The sequence below is a fragment of the Scardinius erythrophthalmus genome, assembly GCF_964197995.2.
Source record: "Scardinius erythrophthalmus genome assembly, chromosome: 9".
Classification (NCBI taxonomy): Eukaryota; Metazoa; Chordata; class Actinopteri; order Cypriniformes; family Leuciscidae; genus Scardinius; species Scardinius erythrophthalmus.
The window spans coordinates 25333045-25360963 of NC_138229.1; the positions used below are offsets into that span (position 1 = coordinate 25333045).

At 38.2% G+C, this 27919-nt stretch overlaps 1 protein-coding gene across 1 annotated transcript; it reads right to left on the reverse strand.

Moving 5' to 3' along the window:
* Positions 1–309: 309 nt before the first annotated feature.
* Positions 310–27896, reverse strand: atr (ATR checkpoint kinase). The gene is made up of 47 exons (XM_081374038.1): positions 27690–27896; positions 27480–27571; positions 26452–26604; positions 25491–26362; positions 23620–23801; positions 23329–23508; positions 23075–23259; positions 22036–22188; positions 21659–21857; positions 20931–21181; positions 19720–19907; positions 19483–19583; positions 19198–19369; positions 18805–18975; positions 18392–18586; positions 18007–18192; positions 17729–17824; positions 16915–17045; positions 16598–16741; positions 15671–15764; positions 15403–15528; positions 14862–15068; positions 14611–14724; positions 11403–11518; positions 11189–11309; positions 10962–11099; positions 10601–10808; positions 9517–9689; positions 8925–9089; positions 7647–7738; positions 7449–7540; positions 7188–7365; positions 6898–7086; positions 6442–6601; positions 6155–6334; positions 5936–6078; positions 5745–5842; positions 4214–4446; positions 3994–4128; positions 3653–3853; positions 3393–3536; positions 3151–3301; positions 1917–2073; positions 1616–1769; positions 1362–1513; positions 885–990; positions 310–616 (listed from the first exon to the last, which is right to left on the reverse strand). Exons 1-47 carry the CDS (start codon positions 27743–27745, stop codon positions 443–445), a joined length of 7908 nt encoding a protein of 2635 aa, XP_081230164.1. The 5' UTR covers positions 27746–27896; the 3' UTR covers positions 310–442.
* Between the last annotated feature and the right edge of the window lie 23 nt (positions 27897–27919).

The window sequence follows — 27919 nt, forward strand, 5'->3', positions numbered from 1 at the left end:
AAGACCGCAGAACCACAGCATCACCACTTACTGATCATAAGCCTGGATACAGAGAGTGGCGGGACGTTCTCACGCTGTGTAAAGTGAAATATCACTGAAAGGCTTTCACAACATGCCTTGTTGTGAAATATAAAGCCTCCAGCTTAGCTTAACCCGTAATATTAATCAAAACCTGTTTATCTGCATACAGGCATTTTAAGTGCATGTTCAGTGCTAAAAACTAACGCTGAATGTTAGTGTACAGCACTAGTGCTCATATTTCACCTCTAAATACCTTTAAAACAGAACACATATGACAGATGTTTCTTTAAACATTAATGAACTTTAATTAACCTATTGAGGAACATTGAAAATAACAGTGACAAATATATCAAAATACAGAAAAAACCTAAACAGAAAGCTTATGTTGAGTTTTGGTCTCAAACTGAAGTGCAAATGTCCATCACAGATAAGGACCCCATCCGAGGTACATCAGACACAGGAGATTATCATCAGTGGCTTCTTGAATGAGGTAATGTGCGTGGCCCTCAATGGACAGAGGTAAGCCCATCACTTTATTTCTGCTCTTGATCACTCCCTGAAGACGCTGCTCAATGTCCAGAACATGAGTCTTAGCCTATAGTGTGGAACAAAATCAAATTATGAAATATTTATTTCCAACTATTACTTAAGCTTGCTATTTAATCTATAGTTGAAACGCAACAGCTCAAATTGCACATAAAGATGAAGCACTTACAGTACTCGAAGCAAGCGTATTCCAACCATTATGCCTTATGTTTATATATAATTCAATCCTGCTTAGCTGAATATAAAATACATATGATATACTGTACGTCACAGATATGCATTCTCATTCAGACTGAAGCAACTAATTGATGAAGTACCTTCTCATTGAGGATCTCTCCAGATTCATTAACTTGTGTCTTAGAGGAACCCTTGACAGGCTTGCTCCACTCCACCAAAGGATCATGCAGGAATGTTTTTAAAACACTGATAAGGAAAATACAAGAGATAATTATGCAATACAAATACTGTATGAAATGTTAAGCACATTCGAAATCCTCAACATAGAACAGATATTTGGCTTCAGAGATGTTATTTTTAAGATATTCATGCATTTCTACCTCAGTATTCAAGAACTGTTTCTTGTTTCTAACATATTAGAGTGATTTCTAAAGGATCATGTGACACTGAAGACTGGAGTAATGATGCTGAAAATTCAGCTTTGACATCACAGGAATAAATTACATTTTAAAATAGAAACAGTTATTTTAAATAGTAATAATATTTGACTCTTGACCCTTCAAAAACACTGCAAACCCTAAACTTTTGAATGGTAGTTTAAGTTCTGAGATGTTCACCTCATGAGTGGCTCTCTCTGGTCCCTCATGAGTCTGAGTGTGACTTCACAGGCCTGTCTGAACAGACCCTCTGTGCCCATGGGCCCCATTGCATGAACCATGTTCTGAGTGAGCCGGAAGGGAACCACCTCAGGAACATCAAACGTCTCCCCCTTAAGCACCACACAACACATTTGTTCTAGTTACCCAGAGGTATCAAGTTTTAGGGAGCAATCAAATTATACAGACACATTCCTCATGACTTCCTCTCGAACCTTGTTGAAGAGGCAGTTGAAATCCACATGGACGGACTCGCCGGTTAAAGAGTCAAACAGAATGTTCTCTCCATGGCGATCGCCAAGCCCAAGAATATAGCCCACCATAGACATGACGGCAGTAGAGCGACAGTAAGCAGACCTGCTGTTGTACCTGTGAAATGCCACATTTGTCCCATGTGTGAAGATGTTCATGTAGGTGAATTTCTACTGAATTACCCTAAGCTCACTTTTTTAGAGATAATATTAAGAAAATAATAGCATACTACTGTGCAAAGATATTATGAATGTGAATATATACCAAGAGGTGGGATCAGGAAATGTCCGTAGGAACCACTCATGAAAAACCGGTGGGTGTCTGGCACACAGCACATCTTTGTGCAGCTTCAGCTTCTCCTCAAAAGAAGCTGTTTTTGGCAAAAGCAGCTTGCGCAGCTCCGTCCCACTGACATAGATCCCTGTTTAAAAGAACAAATACATTTTCACTCAACTGTGCCAAAATGACTCCATCGAGATACAGACAGCTTGAATAAACTCTTTTTAAAACAGCATGTTTTATACATCTGAAATTGATTCTGATTGGTTAATCGATATTTCATGTCCATATACAGTACAATACTGTTCAAAAGATTGGGGTCAGTATTTTTTTTAAAGAAATAAATATTTTATGCATACCAAGAATACATTTATTTGATCAAAGATACAGTAAAAATAGTAATATTGTGAAATATTATTACAATTTAAAATAGCTATTTTTCCCCATATATTTTAAAATGTCATTTATTCCTGTGATAGCAAAGCTGAATTTTCAGCATCATTACTCCAGTCCTCAGTGTCACATGATCCTTCAGAAATCATTCTAATAAGCTTTTTTTTCCAGGATTCTTAAATAAATAGAAAGTTCAAAAGAACAGCATTTATTTTGAAATAGAAACCTTTTGTAATACCTAAATAAAGGTATTCATTTCTTTCAAAAAAAATCTTACTGACCCCAAACTTCTGTACTGTATATTAATTTATTTGGCGAGTAGCCATGTAATAAGCAGGATAATGTCCTGTGAGCTGGTCATTATCCAAAATAAAGCACTTGAGAGTGATACAGTGTTTATTTTATGATAATGACAAGCTTTCTGTGAGTTTCTGACCACAAATATTAAATGTGATTAAGTGCAAAGTTGTAATTAAATATTACGGTAACACTTTGTGTTACATAATGTTACATGTACTTACCATAGTAATAACAATAAATGATGCATAATTACATGCAACTAACCCTCAACCTAATCCTAAATCCTAATCCTACCCTAACCTTATAGTAAGTACATGTTGTTAAATAATATTACACAGTACTTAAATATATAATTACACTGTAACAATGACACCTTAAAATAAAGTGTAACCAATATTAAATAACAAAATGTGAAAAAGAAGTAATGTAACAAATTTACAATCAGTTATGGATTAGTGTTAAATCACTGTCATGCCAATATTCCATTATACACTGTATATCAGTAGAAGCTATGAAATCAGCACACCTTTCTCTTTATACAGCTTTGTGAGGATGTGGCGTAAACCCGCTGTGTTGTTGACCCACTCTATTATGCCGCACTCTTCATTCAGAGGGATGACGGCGTATGTTCGAATGCGCAGATCCCTCCGTCTAGACTCTGCATCTTTCCTTAAAGACTGACAAACAGCGGCGCATTTTTATTATGCAAGTTCTCGGGAAAATGCAATTAATTATTGCGGCATTTAGTGAACAGCACAACGCTACTACCTTATTGATGAGACAGTTGAACTCCATCAGCCTGCAGTCTTTCCTCAGGTCATCTTTGGGTTTGCACATCATGGTGTAGAACTTTCCATCCGAACCTCTGAGCGAGATCTTTTTTGGCTTCTGCAAGGATGCCAAGATCTCCACCTTTTTGAAAGGAAACGTATAATGATATCATGAATAATTCATTTTTTAAAATGAGAGTGAATGTGATGCATCATGTGCCCAAAAAACTGGGCAATGGTGAAACAGGTGGGACTGACGGTGTCATCGAAGCCGGCGAGGTAGACCCAGTGCCCTGGAAAGGCATCGTGTTTGGGGTTGGCTCCTCCGGTGGAGGGCAGGGTGGGTATAAGGACAGACTGCAGGGGGATGAGGATCTGACTGAACGTGGGCTCTTCCACCAGTTTCTTCAGCATTTTGAAGTGTATACTCATGCTGAGGGTGCTGCTGTTTCCATCCACCTATACAGTTAAACAAAAACAGTTTATAACAGCATCCAAGACTAATTCAAGAACCAATTGATTATAAAAATGAATTTTGAAGGGGAAGTTATTAAATACTAATCAATTATGTTTTCGCTAGTGGTACAGTCTTGTCTTACTGGTTTATTGCCGAGCTCCACCAGTTTGTCAGTCAGTCTGTTGGCATCTCCGATAAATTTCCCAAATGAGTTATTCAGACTGATGGCCTTCTTCAAGATCTCCTTGCATCGGTTCATTCGAGTCGGATAGGAGGACTAAAATACATTTTTAAAAAGCATATAAACACTTAATACCTGCAAAAAGACATTTATAGATATAGATGTGGCTGAGGTGTCTGACCTTTGACACAGCAGTCATCATCCACATAGCTTGTTGTGGGTAAGCTAAGAAGACTTTGGCAACAATCTCCATCAGCACAGCGAAGACCTCGTTGTTGGAGTGGCAGATTCGGGAGATGAGCTGTGAAAAAGCTGTGAGGAACTGGTAAGGCAAGAGGTTGCTAGTGTGTTCGCTGATGACGGAATTGATTTTAGTAAGTTCAGCCCGCATCTGGACTCTGTCAGAGCGGCCAGCTGAAAAAGATGGAGCAAGCAGGATTGTTTTAATTAGAGCAGTGAATATTTGGTTTGATAGTCAATCGATTTCGATTCAAAAGCATTTTGAATTAGACTGCAAACTCACAGTGAAGAACGTTCGCTTTGACACATCTAGTTTAAACGGCTCATTTGCGTCTCTGAACAGACTTCATAAGGATCCCAGCATCGGAAATAAGTGTATGGTTTATTTTAATGGCGTCTTGGATCGCGTCAGAGGATTATATGTTTGTTCAGAGCATTTTGTTTTGTAAACGTGGCACAGTGTAATGGAGATTTCACAAAGAACTCTGAATAAGTGCATAAGTAAATTATTTCATAATGCTTTGTCTGTAAATTACGATTTTATATGGATAATGTATTCAAAACACTAACTCAAGTGTAATATGTTTTTATTTTTGGGCATAAAACTTTATTGACATTATAAGTGAACCTCAAGGAACATGTTAAAGTAATAAAAAAAATCAATGTCATGACCCCTTTAACAATTTTTTTAATACTTTCTGTAATGTATGCAGACAAATAATAATAATAATAATACAAATTAGGGCTGTCAAAAGATTAATCGCATCCAAAATAAAAGTTTGTTTAAATAATATATGTGCGTGTACTGTGTATAATTAAATTTGTATATATAAATACACACACATGCTTGTATATATTTAAGAAAAATTTGTAATTATATATATAAAAAAATATATAAATAAATATATTAATATAAATATATACAGTATATGTATACAAATATTTCTTAAATATATACATGCATGTGTGTGTATTTATATATACAAAATAATTATACAGAGTACACACACATATTATGTAAACACAAAAACTTTTATTTTGGATGCGATTAATCGCGATTAATCTTTTGACAGCCCTAATAAAAATGTTGAATTATTGTTACTATTATTATTAATTTGTGTAATATTGTACACAATATATATATATAAATTTGGTTACACTTTATTTTAAGGTGTACTGACTAATATTAATTAACTACATGTAATTACTATAGGGTTAGGATGAAGGTGTGGTTTAGGGTTAATTGCATGTAATTATGCATAATTTAGTTCTTACTACAGTAACCACATGTAACAATGACACTGTAAAATAGTGTTACCAAATATTTTACCAAATTGAAATTCTTTAATTTTTTTAGCATTTTAAATAAATTACTGTCCAACACAAATGTTTTAAAATATTAATAAGATCAATGCATATGAATCGATGCATTAACAAAACAGTGTATCATCTCATTCATCTTTGTGCTTTACCTTTTTCGAACTCAAAAACTTTGGCTCCATAGTCCAGCCATAAGGTTAGCATTCTGGGCATGGCTTGATAGATATACTGATTGCCAAACTGCAGGGCTCTATGAAGAGAGCACAGCATTACTGTATCTGACTTTCACACACTGAAACATTTTGAAGCCCTATAGGAGGATTACCAATAGAATACATCTTACTTTCCAAAATAAGTGACAATATAACGAATGAGGTTGCCCTGTCTTTCCAGTTTGTTGTCAGTGACCATAGGCATAACCTTGTCGTAGTATTTGGCAAGGTAGAAGTTCCCATCCTCCCATTCTGGCAAAAGATGGGTGACATCCTGCATGAAAGAGAAACATTGACTGATTAATCTGATTTCTGTTGCATCTGTCCATGAATGTGATTGACTGAAATACCTTATAGGTTTTCATGATGGCATTGCTCTCGAAGTTGGCCGTCTCCTCCATGTATCTGCCCACCAGCAGCATGGCATTCCCTTTTATCTGGATTCTCTTGGGGTCTGTGAGCGGCTGGTCATCAGGAAAACACTGCTGCACACCTTTCTGCAGGACTATCAGAGCCTGATGCACATCACCCTGTAACAACAACATCTTTCCTTATAACTACAATTTCAATGATGGAGTAAGACCCCCATCAAACAGATCTTCATTGGCAAAAACAACATTAAGCTGAGCTGCTAAACCTTAGACCAGAGCCATTTGGCTTTCTCGATGAAGAGTTCAGAGAGGTGGGAGTTCTCAGCATTGAGCAAGGCGTTGAAGGCTGTCTGGTGATGGCCAGCTCTTCTGGCTACACGAGCGCTCTGCAGCCAGCACTCGCCAACCTGCTCCTCACACGAAGACCTGCAAAGAAGTCGTCATATATCTCATATTTATCCACTCAAACTAAATAGTTCACCAGAAACTCATGGTCATGTCTTTTGAAACCTACAATACTGGTCAAAAGTGTGGGATAATTATATCTCTTAAAAGTCTCTTATGCTCACTAAGACGGTATTTATTTAAAAATGTAATTTATTCCTGTGAAAGCAAAGCTGAATTTTCAGCATCATTATCAGAAATGAGCTAATTACATGGCTTTCTGAAAGGGAAGTGAAACATTTTGCACTGAAATATGTAGTATTAGTATGTGCTCATACCCCTTGCTGAGACTGAGAAGAGCTCTCCGCAGAGCCAGGATGGGTTCCTTGGCTCTGAATGAGTTTTGGGTCATGAGTAGGCGGGCGTCCCAGTTGAGTTTGGGCTCAGGCTTCTTGGATCTTCCAGCTTCTGTGCTTTCCTTCTGCAGCTCACTGAAGGAATGCTCCAACTCACACAACATGTGCAGCCTAAGACAGAACACCTTAGTCAAAAATGCATTTGAACACACTGTATTTGTATTGTAAATGTTAAGTTTTTATTTTTCTGAAACTGTCAACCATCGGATTACCTGACTATGTACTCATATCCTCTCTGATAGGTGCCACACTCAAAACTGGCAGCTGATAAAGGGACAACCTGCTCTTTCCTGGATATTTTAAGCTTTTCATACAATGCCTCTGAATCTTGCTTCTTGGCAGCCAGCAACATTTGGCCAAGTCTGACACCCCATGTGCTGGACTTACAATCTATAAAACAGAAATGACAAAAAGTAATGCTTCTTCAATCTGACAAACATTTCTATGTTTCTAGAAACAGCAAAATCACTTACCAGAGGCAAGATAGTCCTCAACCAAGTCCCACTTTGACAGTTTCCATGCTGCCTCGACCCGGTAAGCATTTAGATCGGACTTCCAACGTGGCCTTTGTAAAGGAAATAGCGTTAGTTTAAAAACACAAAACCTGGGGTTGCGTGAACCACAGTGTCACTGAATCACCCAGAGGACTGAGTTTACATCAGTACGCCTACCTGCTTGCAAGAACCCCATTGACCTGGGTTATTACTGTGGAGAGTTGACCAAGGCCCAACATAGAGTTCATAACCCCATGATAATGGACGAGCTGCATACAAAGATAAGAAAGTGAGAGGGAAATGTATCAGTTACAAAAATACTAAAAAATAAGAAAGCAAAGACAAAGAAGATTATTTAATACACATATTGTTCAATAAATATATTTTACTAGTTCTTTCTGGCACAACAATTCTTGTGTGTGTGTGTATACTGTATATGGACAGGGTTTAAAGTATGCCTATAGACAGTTTTGGGGGTAACGCATTACAAGTAACGCGAGTTACGTAATCAGATTAGTTTTTTCTAGTAACTAGCAAAGTAACACATTACTTTTTTAAATTTACTACAAAATATCTGAGTTACTTTTCAAATAAGTAACGCAAGTTACTCTGTTTTCCCATGTATTGACTGACACCTCGCCCCTCCCCAAATAGAGAGTAAGCGCAGTGTGCGCTGTGTAAACATGATGCTTATTGTAGTTCTAGACTAAATGTGAACATGGATTTACTTATCTCACAAGCACAAAAACAGATTCAGTATTTATTCATTAAAATGAATAAAACCAGTGAAATGCAAAATCAGATTATTACACAAATCTAAATGAAAATGTTAATGTTTAAATGTTAAATAATCACATTTTTAACCAATATCTTTGCTGCTGATCTTCCATGATCTAATTTAACCATACTAATAAGCAAAAATTACTTTAGATAAACATCACATTTGTGTTTAGTTTTTTTGTTTTGTTTTTATTGCTGAAGTAAGAGTGTTGATCTTTCTTCTCCTGTGTCCTATTCTTCTGCAATCCACAATGGCCCCCGGCTGTCCAGACATTTCCTTTATCCTGAGGCTTATTCATTTCACGTTTGGTGTGAAAGGGCATTTGACAAAAATATAACTTTTTTTTATTTATTTAACAAAAAACAAACAAGCAAACCCAGTCCGGGTGAGAAAAAGTAACGCAATAGTAATGTAACGCATTACCTTCCATAAAAAGTAACTAAGTAACACAAACAGTTACTTTTTTAGGGAGTTACTTTTATAAGTAACTTTCTCCAACACTGCCTATAATTACTTCCATAATTAAATAATTATTAATTTCACCCCTAAAGTTTCTTAATGTGTTCCTTTTTTTATTTATTTTTATTTTTTACGAAGAATCAAGCCCTGCCAAATCACACACATCTCTACATTTGCCAGATGTTTATAAGAATAAGAGTGTGTGTGGTGCTGACCTGGTCTGGCTCGAGTTGGATGGCTCTGTCGTAGCAAGCAGTGGATTCACGCAGAAGTCCAATGCTCTCATGCTCCAGGATCTGCTCTCTCAAGGACGGCTCCTCCTTCCTCAGATCATTCACACCCCTCACACCATCTGGCTCGTGCATGGCCGCATACATAGTCTAGAAGACAGGTTATAGCAGATAGCTTAAGAACTGATCTGATTTATTGACAAGTAATAATGAGATTAAGGTTTCAACTCTCTCTGAATATTTTCTATCCCCATTTAGTTTTAAAGAACTGCTTTTCATTTCATTATATGACTCTCTGGAATACATGATTACTGTTTTACTGTTTTGATATAAATGCAAAAATGCAGCCTTGGTGAGCTTAAGAGAAAAAACATTTAAAAAGTCTGACTGACCCCAAACTTCTGAACATTAATGCAAGTTTCATGTCTCCACATCCCTTCACCAGTCAATAATTTTCTTACATAATAAAGTAATTTTGACTCAATATCAATATTTTACAGTTATTTATTTTAGTAAGTAGCCTAACCATAACCAGCAAACATTACAACTTGTGCAAAAATCTGTAGACTGGTAAGACCTGTAAGAATGAAAGATGGTCCTGAATGTTCTGCTTCTTCTCACGGATGAAGGACTCAAAGTGCATGACAGCCCGTGTGTAGGCTCTGGAGCGGAAGGATGCCTTGGCCAGCACATCCTGAGGAATGCTGTTGAGGAAGGCTACTACGCTTTGATACTCACTACTCTCAGGGCCTAAGAGGACAAAGAAACAGTCAGAATTACTTTCTAGAAGCAAAGCAAAAACTTTTCATTTACATTAATGCATAGGATTGTACAGGATGAACTAAGTTTAAAACTGTTTTATACCCTTTCGGATCTACAGAATTCACCTGGGTTATTCTCAAAATATGGTGACAACATGTCTCTTGACTTTTCAATTATGAAAAACATTTAAGGAACCCCTTTTTATAATACTTTTATTTAGCAAGGACACATTAAATTGATCAGAACTGACAATAAAGATAAAAATATATATTTTTCAAAACAAATTCTGTTGCTTTAAATATTGTATTCTTCAAAGAATCCGGAATAGAATGCATCACAGTTTCTACAAAATTATTAGGCAGCACAACTGTTTTCAACAATAATAAGAAATGTTTCTTGAGCTGCAGATCAGCATATTAGAATGATTTCTGGAGATCATGTGACACTGAAGACTGGAGTAATGATGCTAAAAATTAAGCTTTGCCATCACAGGAATAAATGACATTTTAAAATATAATAAAATACAGATTGTAATAATATTTTAAAAACATGCTGTTACTGTATTTTTGTTACTTCTTTCTCTCTTTCCTTACCGACCCCAAACCTTGAAATATGTAACTCGCACAGCATTGCTGTTTCCTTGTTTAATGTTTGTTTGCAAGATTTTATAAGGAAAATAATTAATGGCATAATGTATTGATTTTACTCAGATTAGTGGTGTATATTTTTGAGATGCTATTGATGCCGACATAAAATGTTTGACGAGAATTCGTAAATAAATATAAAAAAAGAACAAAAAGACAAAAGGCCTATTATCAATCCTAATAATGTCAAGATGTTAATAATAAATGACCATCAGCTTTTACGAACTGAAATCAGAACTTTGTTTTGCAAGTCACCTGTTGCCTGTGGCTGCTCTCTGCCAAGTTTTCCTGGCCTCTTGTTGGTACTCAGGCTCTGTAGTTTGTGGCGGGACCACTGAGTGAGATGGTCCAGCATGGAGAAGACTGTTTGTGTGCTGAGCTGACTCAGACTGGAGGCATTATCCTGCAGTCGCAATAACCGCGGGTCACCTTCCTTCAGGACAGCCATGATCTCTTCATTCACCTACAGGACACAAACAGAAGCACTATTTAGAGCCTTTTTCACTGGCAATAGTATTGTTTTTTTTTTACTAAACTTTACAGAGAAAAACTACACGGACCGTTTCCAATCAAAAAATCAATAGCATGTCCTTTTTTACAGGGTTTGAATTTGTACCTCTCGCTGCTCCTCCTGAGTGCATCCAATCAGCACATAGACCAAAATGTGGGGCAGCAGGTAGATGGTCACTTTGTAATCATGCTTTATGATGAAACTACAGCAGTTGAACACTTTGCCAGCAAGCTCATGTCTAACCTAAAACACATGAAAAGATGAGGGAGAATTAGCCTTTTACATATATGTGAGGTTTGGTAGCACAGGAAAACAAGTAGATGTGAACTTACTTTACTGATGAGATATCCTGCCCAGGTTGCAGACCAGTCAGAGAATTTGCTTCCACGGCTGCTGAGATATATGGGCTTTTTCAACTTCGACCAGTTCACCACCTTCTGAGAGCTCTTATACCTTCAGATGATTAAAACAAGTCAGTTTTATGCACACTGGACACAGGTAATAAAAGCAGCTGACAACAGGTCATGCAAAATGATCATGTCCAACCTGGTATTGAGATGTGGCTCCAGGATTTCCTGAACCTGCTCAGGGAATCTTCTCCATAGACGGCGACCTGGTGAATCAGTCCTGCCCTCCCGACATTCAAATAATGATAGCAGCTCCTGAAACAGAAGTTTAGGATACTATCACGATAATCGTTCAAGCTTTTGGCACAGTATTGAATTATGCCTGGCTCACACTACAGGAGTTTTAAAATCCTAACCGATTTTGAAATCTGGTTGAAGCACACACTTAAGGAGAATCTTTGCAGATTTTCTTCCCCCAAATCTTAAACATGCTCACACTACAAGGTTTGAAAATCGCGGTGCACCACACACTACAAAATGTTATTAAGATTATCGTGCCAGAGGAAGCGTCACGTGATCTCACGCAGCAGATCTGAAGTGTAAAAACATGGAAACATATGGGATATGCATTGCCATGAGACACACACGCATGCACGCACATACACACGCACAGAGACTTTGAACCTACCGGTACTTTGAGTTAAGAGCTTAGATCGGGCCCAAAAAAATCAAGCCCGACCCCTACCCGAGCCCATGCACGTTGTGTCCGAGCCCGGCCCGGCCCGGCCCGACACAACACAACACAACACAACACATTAACATAACTGTAATTATGAGCCCGAGCCCGATTTAAACCCGACCATTTTTTAATACGTGGGCCAGGGGCAGTGCGAGATATTTTTTTTAACGAGGGGGTGCTAGATAGCATATAAATACTATTGCAAAAATTGTCCACTTAATATTTAATATTCAATCATTTTAATTGTCACAATTAAAGTAGCCTATTCGTTTTATTAAATTGACCAAGCACAACATTCAGCATTCAATCAAATATTAATTAAAGATTTATTATTATTAGGCTAATAATGTTAACATAATATACTATCGTTATTTCGGCATAATATGTGTGCGTGCAACAAGCTAGATGTGCATTTTTAAATCCAGTGATGCGTGCATTGATTTTGAAATCCACGCGCTTTTTAACGCGCTTTTTAGTTTCGGTTTCATTACTGAACATGTAACGTTTGTGCCTGCTGACCACAGCGTAATACTTATTTATTTAGCAATAAATAAATGGAGATAAAAACGCATATCGAGTTGAGTCATTTAAAATTATCTCAAGGGAAATTCCTTCAGCACGACAGCCCTGCTGTCTTTTTGACAGCACTGACGTAATCACAATCTTGCTCATCCCGATAAATATCAAACATGTTTGATATGATCGGGGCGAGCCCGATTTGTGTGAGAGCAGATCGGGAGGGGCAAGATTCGATCTGTGAACGCCTCACATTACCAGATAATCTGCGCCGAACATCGGAACCGATCGAGGTCCTCGACAAGATTTTTTCTCAGATTCTCGGGAGGGGTAAATCGGGCATAAATCGGCCTAAAACTCCTGTAGTGTGAGCCAGGCATTAGGGTACAAAACGTAAGTGTTGTCCTCTTAACAGGTCTATATCCTTTCTTCTTATGCCAAAAATAACTCTGAAAATTGAATTGCCATAAGATATATATAAAGTAAACAATTTTTTCAAACAGATTAAAGGGCAAAAGATCTATAAAGAAGAACAATAATAAAGAATCAAATCATGTTCAATCAATATCTAGGGTATGTTTTAGTCCAGACTAAAATATAAAAAAGTTTAAGTGTAAACAAAATATATAAAGTCTTAGGCACGGTTTCGTAAACCCAGGATTAGGCCTTAGTTCAATTAGGACACTTAAATGGCTTTTATAAACGTGCCTTAAAAATGCACATTACATATTATGTCAGTCCAAGTGTTTTTCAGTTAAAACAGCTCAATAATGAATTTTAGTCTGAGACTAGGCTTAAGACTTGTCTGTGAAACAGGGGGCAAAAGTATAAGGTATTTAAAGGTCCCATGACATGAAATTTTCACTTTCTGGGGTTTTTTAACATTAATATGAGTTCCCCTAGCCTGTATATGGTCCCCAAGTTTCTAGAAATTTCAATCGGTGTAAATCGAGCTTTTGCTATCTTTCTCTGCCTTTGAGAAAATGGAGGCTCATACGCGCTGATCTTGAATCTCCTCCTTATGACGTCATAAGATGGAAATGTTACCTCCTCTGTCTCTGCTTTGCCCACCCAGAGAATATTTTCCGCCCATGAGAAAATGAGCTAGGAAGTAGGAACGCGCGCGCGATTTTAGTTTGTCCACGAGAGATATAATGGCTTTTGAGCAAGCGAAGCATAATAGTTGCTCAATAATTGGATGTACAAATGAACAACGAAGGGTCAATACAGAGCTGGGCTTGCTGAACGTCTGAAACTAAAGTCTGGATCACTCTCTTTGGCTCAGCTACACACCTCGGACAAGTAAGTCAACTAATGATATATAACTGTGTTGCTTTACTGTTTATGGTTACCTAGATTGTTACACGTAGAATGTGGCTGTAACATTAGCTATGCAGCTATGCAGTTTATGTGTGTGAATACACACACTGTAACGCGAGTGTTGTACACTTCTTTGTTAACTTATTTGGATAACCGTTTTCCTGTTGGTTATACGGCGCGCGCGAAATCCGCATTTCAAGATCGCAGAGCTTGATGTAATTGTAATAAGATAAATACAGACGTTACAGATCTCTCATGAAAAGGCAACAGTAGGTTAGAGTTAGCTACATGATAATAACTGTAAACCATCCGAATAAAGTACCGTATCCAGACATAATATTTTAAACTAACCATTCGGAAACGTCCTGCTGGAGCCGCTGAGTTGCAACTTCTTCATCCATTGCTTCTCCATCCAGATCAGATTCTGGGTCAAACTGAAATGCTTGAACGACTGCGTGTCCTCGTGCCATTGCTATATCCAACGTAAACATGCACGCCACGGTACCGTTGCGCAAGATGGTCAAGGCCACACCCACCCTCCACCTTGAGCCGCCTTTCTGCTCCTCATTATCATTTAAAGCTACAGACACCGAAACGGCCCGTCTGAAGGAAGCTCATTCTGGGACTGTCTTGTAGTGGCTATAATTCTGCACCGAGGCTGAATTTTTGGAAAGAGATTTCAGATACAGTACTAGGGACCACTAAGGCCTATATTAAAGCCAACAAAAAGTAGCATGTCATGGGACCTTTAAGTATTTGGTGATGTGATTAACACCATATAAAGGGACAATATCAAAGTCCCAAGGGACAGTATCTTTGGCCCAGTTCATACCTGCATGGCGTATGCCGCAGCATCCTGAGCTCTCACATCATCTGCATAGGCCAGAAAGGCTCTGGTCAGCTCTGTCAGTAGTTCATAGGCAAAATTTGGATCATCGATCCCACTCTAAAAAGCATAAAGACACTCTCTTTATTCTGTGCATAACACTTGGAATACATAAAATGCAAAAGCTACACACTTAAAACATGATCTTCAAGATTCTGCTTGATACATGTACGTAGCAACAAAGAGGAATGTCTTACCACAAATGTTGATCCAGTTCCCTGAGTGTCAGCAGGTGAAAAGTCAAGCCGACCAGGATCAATGGCTCCTAACTCCCCCAGGCATTCCCCACACAAAAGCCTGACTTCAGGGTTGACGTCCTGGCAGCCCCGGAGCAACACCGTCACTAACTGAGAGATCACCGGCTCTACCATCTCACTGTCCAAGACATGTTTTAATAGAGCATCCTGTAGAACAAAAAATATATGTACTGTAGATCAGGGGTCTTCAACCTTTCAGGCCCCAACTGCATTTGAAGCCTGGTTTCTGTTTATAATCCCATATTGTATTTAAATACTTTATGTTGCATTTATATAATACTGAATCTAGTGAAAAATTATTGATGTACAGACTCTTATACTGTACTTACACAAAATATTATCATTTTACTAACTGCAATGAGTAAGAAAAAAACTGTACATACTATGCTGATATGGTTTACAGGTAATAAGAGGCATGGCATTTTGATATCTTTGCATCCAAGCTGGCAAAGCTCTCTAATTTCTTAAGAGTAAGTCTGACCTGGTTCTTGTACATCATCTCCTTCAGGCTGGTGAGCGCATGGATGCGTACATCAACATTCTCATGCTGGATCGCCCGCATGGAGAGCTGCAGTGCTGTCTGCATGTCGGTGCTCTTTGAGGTTTGCTGTTGTTGAAGAATAGTGCATCACAACCATCATTGTAGAAATAATTTCCTTTGATTGAAATCAAGTCACAACGTGTAGCACGATTTTAAAGTTTTACACTGTTATTTAAACTTTGATGTGATTGGTTTGTTTAGGTTGTACCTTACGGTAATCTTGAAGGACCTTGTGAATGTTTTTCAGTTCTGGATGGTCAGGAAGGAAGTAGATTTCATGAAGAAAGTCTTGTACTTCCTCCCTGAGATGAAAAGATTGTGAAGAAAGGATTTTACCCAAAAAACAAAATACAAATTCATTAAAATTACACTTTTAGTGTTATCGCGTAATTTTTCAATGTTAAAAGAATGGCTCTAATCTAATATGCAGAGAAAACTATAACAAGCTAACAAATTTGGCCAATAGCGTGAGTTTGAGACGGGACTATCTGTATGTCCGAGATAATTTATGTTTGTAAAAGAAGATGTTTTGAAGAATGTCGGTAACCAAACAGTTGATAGGCCCCATTGACTTGTATAGTAATTTACTATGGAAGTCAATGCGGTCCATCAACTGTTTGGTTACCGACATTCTTCAAAACATCTTCTTTTGTGTTCATCAGAAGTAAGAAATTCATAGAGGTTTGGAACAATTTGAGAGTGGGTATATGATGACAGAATTCTAATTTTTGGCTTAACTATCCCTTTAACTTTTCTGGGTAACAAAGACTAGTACAGAATTACTAAATTTTTACAATTAAGTTCAACAAACTGTTCTACAATAAGTATAGTCAACTTAAAAGTATTAGTTTTTAGTATTAGTTATTAAACATTTGTTAGGTTTTACAGAATGTTTAGGAAGCCTGATTGAAAATCATTTTTGAAATTCCATTTGGTGACGCTAGTGCAGCAAAAAGTAAACACTTTACCTTTAATAAGTATGTTGTCGACACATAAATAATCAACGCTGCTATTTAATCTATAAAAAACTACTTTTTAATCTATAAAATTATCTAAAAATCATCCAAAAACCTTTAGAGAAATAAAACCAAATCTAGCCTTCAACAAAACAAGAGAAAGCAGGAACAACACACACCTGTTCTCCACTATGAGGTAGTACATGATCACCGCTGTCTCTTTAGGCTGGATGGAGATGAGAGGTAACAGAGCGACGATTACATGACTCAGTAGCGGACCCAGATAAGACGGGTCAAGACAGCGCACGAAACAATCCCACGTCCTGTAAACCAGCAAGATAACAATAAAGCCCATATCCTCGTTATTTTGTGAGCAAAGTGCAATTACGATTTCATCCTCTAAACTGATTGCATATTAGATGGTTTGTGTTGAGCTTAACCGTTAAAAATGCAAACCAGGCATCCTGCCTCAGACCAATCCAAACGAGAAACACACCTGCAGCAGAGCTCTGGGAAGTCGTCCTTGTACCTCAGGCCAGTTCTCAGTGTGGTCATCATCTTCACTCGGACTGAGCTGATGTGCTTTGGACCCATCAGCTTCATCAGGGCCATTAAACTGTTCAGAGCCTGAGAGAAAAAAGGTCATAAATATACTGACAAAATGGGGATAGAACTATCTTGCTATCTCTATTACAAACAAACAAATAGTGTCTTACTGATGCGGTCTGACTGGAACTTCATTAAAAGTAAAGTTCATCCACACTTTTTAATGTTTAGGAACACAAGGACAGGATTCCACAACTTGGCACTGCAAAACGTCTTGTAATCCTCAGAGAAATCTCAATCGCTTTTGTTGCAGGAGTAATCCTGTGTTTGTGTCTGTCTCGTATTTACTACTACACTACATGTGCAAATTGGTGGGTGGGGCTAAAGAGGCGATGATATAGAAGTAGACGTTGATCTTCTGCAGAGGCAATCTTTCGTCAAACTATGACCTCATACTGAGACAAAATCCGAAACCAAACATTTGGGAGCTTGGTTTCAATAAAAGCTGTTTTGGACCAACAAGGAAGTTTTGAGTTCTGAAACTTGCAGGATATTTTTATAGTAAAATGACCTCTTGAGATCAAGGAAAAATTTATTTCACAATTCATGACCCCTTTACTTATATTCTGATGAGTCACAGATCAGTTATGAGGTTGATGTGTCACGTTTTCTCTACTGCAGCATTTCACTACTGAAAGTCCGCATTTAGCATTGAAACCAGACAAAACAGCTTTAAAGTTTGTTAAAACATATCGAACACCTACCATTTTCTTTTTCTCCTTCTCTCCAGCGCTAGAGCTGAGCAGCTGCATGTTGAAGAAAGCCAGGATGCCAAGGAGCTTGGGCTGCAGATAATCGGCCTACACAGACATACAGTGACAGAAAGCATTATTTACAGAACAATGACTATAATAGAAGGCTGACAACAAACTCCAATGCATCCATTTCTGTACAACAAAAGGCACATGAATCAGTTTATGAACGATGTGCTAGACACCCGTGGGCCTTAGACTGCTGAATATTATTATTAGAGCAGTATTACCATGCATCCTGGGGTGGTGATTTCTCTTGGGCCCTGGTATGGGTCGTCACTAGAGGCGAAAGAAGCTAAAATAGCAAGTCCATTAAAGACCTGCTGGTAGTGTTCTCCTAGACGCAGGAGCAGCTCATTGTGAAGACCCTGGAAATCCTGTCTGAGCAGACTGCCCAATTCAATTTCTGTCTCATTCTGTGCAAAAATAAACATAACATATAAAGTTAATGAATAAGAAAAAAATAAATGTAATATCAAGTCAGTAAATAAATAAAAATTCAGAGGTATAATACAGAAATTAAAAAGATATATATACTTTTATGATACCATTCCTCTTTCTATTTGTCTTTTTCCGCACTGCTTATTTCCTAATTTCATTATCTGAAAATTTCACCTTAAGGTAGTGGAAAGCTTTCTCCAGCTCCTCCTTGGTACAGGAACACACAAGGTGGGAGAATATGTATTTGAAGTTATTGATAAGCATTTCCCTGCGGTTGACATTCAGCTGCTTGGCAATTGTGCGGATCAGAGCAGAAGCAGTAGGACTGGCCTTGGCTGCCAAAAAGGGAAGAAGGACCTGTAGTGTCCGCTGTGAATTAAAGAGAGAGAAAGCTCATTTCTTCAGTGAAATAAGCAATGTTCATCCAAGCAATCCATCACTGCTCTAAATTTTGCTCTTGTTGGTTTCAAAAAGTTTTCCCAGTCTCGGCCTATATGCCATACTATATTTATTCAGCCAAATTTCAGGCTTTTCTGTTACATCAGACGCTGATCTTGCCAAATCCGGTATTAAGATGTTAAACTTACATTGAGAAAACGATTAAGGTCAGGGAAATCAAAGACATGTGCCACATGAGACAGGATGTCCAGTGCCAGCTCTCTCTGATGGGCCGCCTCCTCCTGCAGAGCCTCGCTGCTCTGATCTGGAGTGCAGCGCAGAGCCGTCACATGTCGGGAGTGCAAAGACTCCACCAAGAACTGCATCAAAACAAAAGAGAGGAATATTACATATTCTATAAACATATTACATTGTTTGAAGCAAAACAAACACTGTTCTCCATTTCTAACACACAATTTTAAAGCTTTGTGATAAACAGCATATGGTGGTGCTCACATTGATGGCAAACTATAAAACATACCATAAAAGCAAAGCAATTAAGATAATACTTTATCATCACAGTAACACAAAGGCATGCTGACCTGGCAAATTGGGTTCCTGTACTGGTTGAAGAAGGACTGCAGTTTGAGGTTTCTGCAGGTGGCCAAAGCCTGGATCTCTGTGTAGGCTGCTACCGACACGGGATTGGATTTGGACAGCAGGCAGTGCAGAAGACGAAGCAGAGCAAAAGATACCAGGTTCCCTTCAGCAGCTCTGAGAAGCACCATAAGCACAAAAATCATTATAGAAACATGATTTGCGCGCTTTTAACAGCTGGAAGAATCAATATACTAAAAGTGGTACCAAAAAGAAGCATTTTGCACTACCTCCCAATTTCTCCAGTGGTTAATATGAGCGTGTTTTTGAGATCATTGTTTCTGGAGGTCTTTGCATTGGTGTAAGCTTCTTTTAGCCTGGACACAAGAAGCTGGACACAAAATTATAATCCATTCATTAATCGCTTTGGATAAAAACATCAGCTTAATGACTAAAAGAATGACATTAACAAGGTTATGCATGATTACAGCATGTTCATCTAATAATTTGAACTTTAAAATCTGTACCTCCTTCAGGAAGCCATTTCCATTCCAAAACTCCAGAAGACTCTTAATGTTTTGGCCAAACATTATGCGGACTTCCTGGTCAGGGTCTTCAATGAGGTTGACCAATGCACTAACCAGAGCTTTCGTATCAGGGTCACTGTTACCCAGATCCACATGCTTGAACAAGTGCCGTATATTCCTGATAAAAGCTGCCATTCCAAAAGAAAACGTTAAATAGAATAATGTTTATACTTTAGATTATAGTTTAAAGCTCATCAAGCTGCAAAACCAAAGGTATATACTACCAAAAACATAAAGAAAAAATTAATTAGTAAATTCATTTATCCAAATTCAGCTACTTACATTCTTTAGACTAATAACTCAATCCTCAAGACTGTTTAAAAGTGAAGTATGTAAGATTTTGTTTCTGTTAACCAAGTTTATCGTTTATTGACTACTATTAGTATGCCATTAATGGGTTTATCTCCCTTAAAAGTGTAAACATTGAGCCTCCCAGACACCATCAAAACATTGAGAGCGGTCCATACGTCGATCTCTTTCCAGCGAGAGTTCCATAGCGAGAGTTTGGGGTGTGGCTACTGTAGCAGGCAGAGCCAGAGGGGTTTAGCAGGTGTGGGACCATGACTGACATTCAGCTTCGGGTACAGGATTGCAAGCCAAATTTCGCTGCAATTAGAACCTCAAAGATTAAACAGGTCATGAGCACGTCAAAGCGAACAGGGCATTGCGATGCTACACACTACAATGGACGCTTCGACACCATATAGTATCATAATGCACCCGTTTAGAAAGATAAATGTACCAGTTTATGTTTACTTTGATGTCAAACAGTTGTGGAGTGTCACGTGAAGATACTGTATATTGAATGGGTTTATTATAAGCAAGATGCTTGCGTTCGCTCTAGTGTTACTAGTCAATTGCTTACTTTTGACACATAGCAACACAGCTAAAAGTAATCCTAATATGTTGGACCTTAAACTGAAATTAGCCTACTATTAATTGTTGAGACATGCCTTCACAAGAACTCATAAGAGCTGTGTTTGTGATGGTTGGGGGAGGCGCAATGCACGAAAGTGGGTGTTTGCAAAATATGCTTTATTCTTTAATTCCAATAGGTGCCACTAGTGTCATAGAAACTACATACTTCACCTTCAAAATAGATAAAGCCTTTACATGTTAAATAATTCAGAGGTGTTGCAGAGCAGACTAACCTTGCTTCACCTTCACGTCCTCCACAGGCTTGAGCAGCAGAAGGAACGGAGTGAGGATAGAGGCTCCGATTGAGGAGATCTGTGAGGGATGGGAGTCTGAAATGCTGAGACCGGCACAGAGGAGCTCATGGGAAGGCATTGTCTCCTGAGGGAACTGCAGTTCTGAGCTCTCCGACAAACAGCAGGCCAGCTGACCCGTGATACCGGTCAGCTCGGTCTTCACTTGTGTTGAGCTGTCCTGGAGTCTGTTCCTAAAATGAAGTTTTAAATAAAAAAAATGTAACAAACATGTATTAAAGACACCATGAAATAAAAAAAAATGTACACTTCTTATTTTTTACAGAATGTTGCAGTGTTTATGTAATTCATGTGCAATTAAAAGAATCATTGGATCCTTGCATTGACATATCATGATGTTTGTCTCGGTGGAGAGTGGGACTACATAAATACATAAATATTCATAAATTTATTCACATCTCAAGCAAAAAGTCTCCCTTTTTAACCATCTTTCGGTCATTCATAATTTACATTTTTTTTTAGTTTAGGTTATTTCTAATCGATTAAACATTTTAGAACTGAAAATGACTAGAACAATTTATTTGCTATAGATATTTCTATGACTTTTAAAATTCACTGATATTTCAAGATTTTCCATGACCATGGGAACCCTGAATTGATGTGTGCCAATAATGGATGATTTTCAGATTGACTGTTAGAGGGCGACGTACAGAAGGACCTCGTGGATGAGGCTGTAGGATTTGACTCCTAGGTGGTGCAGCAGAAGGGGGAAGCCTCTGACGGCACTGGCCCGCTCAGCTTCCATCTTGCTTTGCAGGGCCCAACGATAAACCGACGAACGCCAGTCACCGCACACGCTCTTTGACAGCAGAGCAAGCAGAAACACACAGTGCGCTCGAGTTTGTGCAGCTACAGACAAAATTACAAAAAGAACAAGCGTTAAAAGAATAAGGAATGTAAAGTGAATTAAACGCATTTAGGAACTAGATTTAAAAGAAAAAAAAAAGCGGTTATCCATTAACATTACAGCTCAAGTAATTCCCTTTTGGGCATATATAAAATATTGCAGAACGTATTAGATACTTACAGAAGGCAGGAGCAAGTTTCTGGGAGAGTGTAATCAGACTTGCAGGAAAAGAGGCTGTCTGATAAACCGTTTGCGAAGAGTGCTCAAGCACCCATGGAATCGACAGCAGAGCACAAACATTCCTGTAAAAACTTGTGTCATCCTGACTATTGGCTGTAAACAGACAATACAAATCAAATTATTTCAAATGGACTGATATCATGCTATCTATCGGATGCTCTATCTATGGTCATACAAAATATCAAACAATTGTGCAATTTCTGAATAAATTAGTAAAATAACTAGGGATGTACAAAACATTGGTACCACACACTACCGTTCAGATTTTTAAAAAAGAAGTCTCTTTTGCTTACCAAGGCTACATTTATTTGATTAAAAATATAATAAAACAGTAATTTTGTGCACTATTATATTAAAATACAAAACCATTCTTTTTAATTGAATGTAAATTATTCCTGTGATAGAAAAACAGTATTTTCAGCATCATTACTCTAGTTTTCAGTGTCACGTGACCCTTCAGAAATCATGCTAATATGCTGATTTTCTCAAGAAACATTTCCTATTATCAATGTTGAAAACAGCTGCTCAATATTTTGTGAAAAAAGCATTTATTTGAAACATTATTTTGTAACCTTTTAAATGTCTCTACTGTCACTTTTGATCAGTTTAATGTGTCTTTGTTTAAAACATACAAACTTTTGAAGGGTAATGTATAACAGGTATCGGCCAAAATTCGAGATTTTTTATTTATTTTTCTTCAAAACCACTAATAATTTAATAATACTGTTAAATGTTATCTTTAGCCAATCTCAAAATAAATATCATTTTCATACTGTGTGCATTAAAATGTTATAATGCCTACATTTACTTGTGACATATTTAAATTCAGAACAAATAGTATTTTATATTGGTTACCAGCCATAACTTGAAAATAATATTAGGCTTTTCGGTTTTGACCAGAATTTCAATATTAGGCCATCCTGAAAAAATAACCAAGGTGCAGTTGAATGAAATGGTCCTTTGCAAAAAATACACTCACTGTTAAGGTAGAGGACAGCATCAAGGATCCTGACAGTGCCTTCCACCAGAGGCTCCAGCTCTCCCTCATTGGAGGTGTTCACCATTACGGTGCGGCAGCTCTCGACTACCTGAACCAAAATCCGAGGCTTTAACCAAATGAGCTGGACTCCATCTGAGGTCTCTGATGTCTTCTCTCCTCTGCCACTGAAGAGGCATTTAAGAATGAGAACTAATAACCATGCAACACAACAAAGGCCTTAAATAAAACCGTACCTATGTGGTCCATTCAGACAGTGCTTTGAGCAAAGCGCCGCCAGGTGGAAGATGACCGTCAGTCCCTGCACGGTGCTCACGCACTGGCTCACTGTGTGGTCCCTCATCTGGGTCAGTAACTCGCCCAGTCGGCTGTCTACAGCTGCCCACACCTCACTACTGCTCTTCATGTCCACTTGCCTGATGGCAGACAAGATCATCTTAATGCGTTACACATGGTAAGAGGAGAGACTGAAGCAAAGTCTATCTGAAGAGACAGCAGAGACTGAGTGGGGACAGAGAATTGCATACACTGGCTTAGTTTTGGCCTCGCTCCTTAGTTGTGTTGGAAGAGAGAGGTTTGGTCGTTTGGCTGGAACCTCCTCTTCATACATACGAGGATCAGCAGGGTCAGAAACAGCGGCCTGCATATCCTGCACTGCAGCACTGGCATCTGTCTTGAGTGCAGCATACAGGTAGCCTTCCACACTTTGCTAGTTTTTAACAGAAAATATGTTACTCTCTGCAATACATCACCACTTTAAGACTTCAGACTACATAATAATGTATGCGTGAGAATGAGATTTGAGCTAATGTATGGCAAGATTTTAAAGGGATAGTTCACTTTGAAATTAAATTTTGGTATGTTTTAGCTTACCTCAAGGGCATCCAGGATGTAGATGTCTTTTTTTCCGCAGTAGTTTCAATTTTGATATTTTTAGGTCAAACCGTTCTTGTCTCTCAGTCATTTGATGCAGGTCTATGGATACTGTCTCAAAGAGCATGCACAAAGTCCAAATTAAAACAATTCCCCATCGTCCAAATTAAACAATTCCCCATCGTCAGTACACATTGATGGCCTAAGACACGAAACGAGCGGTTTGTGTGAGAAAGCGGTTTGTGTGATCTGAGGGCGCGCGCATCCAGATGTGTGACGTGTGCGCAGACTGGTGCATAGAGATATACACTAGATGTCGCCTTGTCTATGGCAGTTCATTGGAACGAATGTCTTTAAGGACATCTAGTGTGTATATATCTATACTGCGCCCTCAGATCAGATCACTTGGACGTGGCTGTGTATAAGAGGTCAAACCGATATAAATACTGTTCGTTTTCTCACACAAACCGCTCGTTTCGTGTCTTAGGCCATCAATGTGTACTTACGATGGGGAATTGTTTAATTTTGACGATGTTTTAATTTGGACTCTGTGCATGCTCTTTGAGACAGTGACCATAGACAGGCATTATATGACTGACAGACAAGAACGGTTTGACCTAAAAATATCAAAATTGAAACTACTGCGGAAAAAAAGACACCTACATCTTGGATGCCCTTGAGGTAAGCTAAAACATACCAAAATTTTATTTCAAAGTGAACTATCCCTTTAAACTATCAACAATTTAAAAGGACAGTTCACCCAGAAAATCAAAATTCTGTCATCAATTACTCACCTTCATGTCATTCCAAACCCATCAGACTTTGAAACACAAAAGAAGATATTTTTTATGAAACCTGAGAGATTTCTGTCCCTCCATTGAAAGTTAATTTCACTAAAACTTTGACAATTCAAAACGTTCATAAAGAGAACGTAAAAAGTAATCCAGTGGTCAATCCAGTTATTAAATCCGGGTCTTCTGAATAGGCAAGATCAGTTTATATGATGAACAGATGTAATTTAGGCTTTTATTCATTTATAACACTGATCAACACACATTTGTAAAGTACATCAAATATGGCAAACGGAAGCTCAAAAGTGTTTGCTTGACGCACGAGAACCAATGTGGTTTGTTCTCGCGTGTCACGCAAGCATGATTGAGCATCCGTGTTAAACAAATTCTTGTGTTTACCAAAGTCTTATGTGATTGGAACAACATGAAGGTGCGTAATTGATGACAGAATTTTAATTTTTGGGTGAACCATTCCTTCAAATGTTTCCCAACATTGCTTCAGAACACTTTGGATATAGTGCAAAAGATGTCCGAACCACTGTGACTGTGTTGCTTTTATCTTGTTTTTGTCATTTTTGAAGTTTGACATGTCATGTCACCATTCATTTTGATTGTATGGAAAAGAGTAGACTGGGCCTTTTGCTAGACTTCTTGTTTTGTGCTTGACAGAAAATAGAAAAATATATTGGATATATATTGTCTTTTTTGGATGAATTTTTCTTTTGACCCTTTACCTCCTCCTGGTCCTGGGTTCCAATGGTCTTAATAAGAGCTTTGCAAATGGCTGCAACTCTCTCCTTCCGGATCTGCACTGCACACTCGTATCCGGGAGGAACAAAGTTGAGGACAAAGCAGAAGACTTCACAAAGTGTAGCTTTCACCTCCATTACCTTCAACCGCTCAAGTGCCCCACCAACCACCAGTTTCTCAAGCCTCTCCATCAGCATGTTCAGATGGACTCTCTCAAACCTGCCGTGAGTGCCTTCCTCTGTCAGGAAAACACATTGGGAGAGCTTCTGGAAATCCTTGCCAAAAGACTTGAGCTCTGACTCCTCAAAAGCAGGCAATGAGTCCAGGAGATGCAAATAAGCAGAGAAAAATGGCTGTGAGTGGTCTTCAGGGAAACCTCCTAGAGTCACAATGCGAGTTAAAAGCACCATAGACACTGCCTTGAGCCTCGGGCTCCCATTAGACAGCATGAGGCAAGTAGAGTTCCAGATGATGCCCACTTCTCTTGGGAAGAAAATGCCCTGCAAAATATCCGTCAGCACTGTTAATGAAGTCACTAACAGCATCTGAGCTGAGGCACACGAGGACAGCTGAAGGATGGTAGGGGTCAGGTAAACAGCAGACTCTGCAGACCTGATGGAGAAGCGTTCCACCACCACTGGCCATTGAGGAGACGGTCTGACCATGAAATTCGTATGCACTAGATCTTGCATTAAACAAATTAGCTCTGTGGAAAACAGCCCAAATAGGACTGGACCCTTGGCTCTGAAAAGGTGAAGCAAGGAGCAGATGACTGACGAGATCTTCATGTGAAGGTCTTCACATTCTGGGCAAGCAGCAATTCGCAAGAGACGGTTGATGATCCATTTACTGAAATCTATGAAGTGAGAAGGAAGGCAGACAATCTAAGTTAAATGTAGTTGTGCAGAACTTTAGTTATAATGTATGTAAACTATAACAACTTACCAGTGCAGCTGTTCTCTGAGTTTTTGAACTGATCAGAAAGACACGCTGGGTTTATGAACATTAATGTGGAGGATTTAATAATGTGCTGGACAAAGTCCAGCAGCATCACACATGCTGGCTCAAAACTGGTCTTCTTACATAACTCCAGAGCAACTAAAACGTGAGAGAGATAAAAAAAAAAAAAAAAAAAACATTAGACTATGTAAACACCTCAAACATTACTGTACTAAAAACTGACAGTGGAAAGAGATGAAGAGAAACTTCCAGCAAGTTTAAATATTCTGTTAACTTGTTTTAAAGGGCTAGTTTAATCACACAAAAATAAAAGATTATATCATTATGTACTCACCCTCATGTCATTCCAAACCTGATTTTTGTATGCAGTATAACATAAAAGAAAATTGTGAGAAATGTCTCAGTGTTTTTGTTTTTGTTCGTCCATACAATTGAAGTGAATGGTCACCAAAACTTTTAATCCTTAAAATCTTCTTTCGTGTTCTTCAGAAAGTCATACAAGTTTGTAACAGCATGTGGTTGAGTAAATGATGATGATATACATGAAAATATACATGATATATATATAGGGGTTTTTTTTTAACTTGAAATTAAAATATATTTTGAATCTATTGCATTCTCTAAAAACTTAAAAGCTATAAGAATATATATATAGTTATGTCCCAAATTTCACCATGCTTTTGGGACACAGAACTTTATCAGTAATGGGAAGGAAAGGAATGCCTTATTTTCAATTTATGCTATATTTGTATTCATATATTTATTTAATGCAATGTGTAATATATACTTTTAAGCACATATTCTATTCTAGAGGGCTTCATATTAACAGTTTTCACTATACTTCTTCAACCAAGTGAAGTCAACCACCAGATATTTGCCTTAGATGTATTTAGCATGTTTTGAAACAACATGAAGGTGAGAAAGCAATGACAGAATTTTGAGATGTTCTCATAAAAAAGACTTTTGACGTAACAACAACACAAATATCCAAGATGCAATGCAATTTTCCTTACCGACATCAACATCTGTCAGTATCCTGTCAATGAACTGACACAGTATCTGACGTGGTTTCTGCACAGCCTGGTTGTACTCAACTGAACTGGCACTGGAAAAGACATAAAAGGCTTTATATGAGCTTTATTTTTAAATATTTATGTTGAGGACACCTGTCCGGAGTATTTAACAAGAGAATATCTATCGCCATTAGCAGCCAGTGATGTTACCTGGCTAGTTCTTGCAGTGCAGGAATCATTGCTGACATCTCTAGTCCTTGCTCCATCTTTACTTGCTGAATGTGCTTTTATTATATACAAAGAAATGTTTAGGCCGAGTTGACCTAATAAAATATTTAGTCAAACATTTTGACTCGCTCTGACATCCTCTGCTTTCACAAAAGCATCACTTTCAAAACTATTTTCACACGTTAGCTCGTCTACGGCAAACGAGTTGGGTC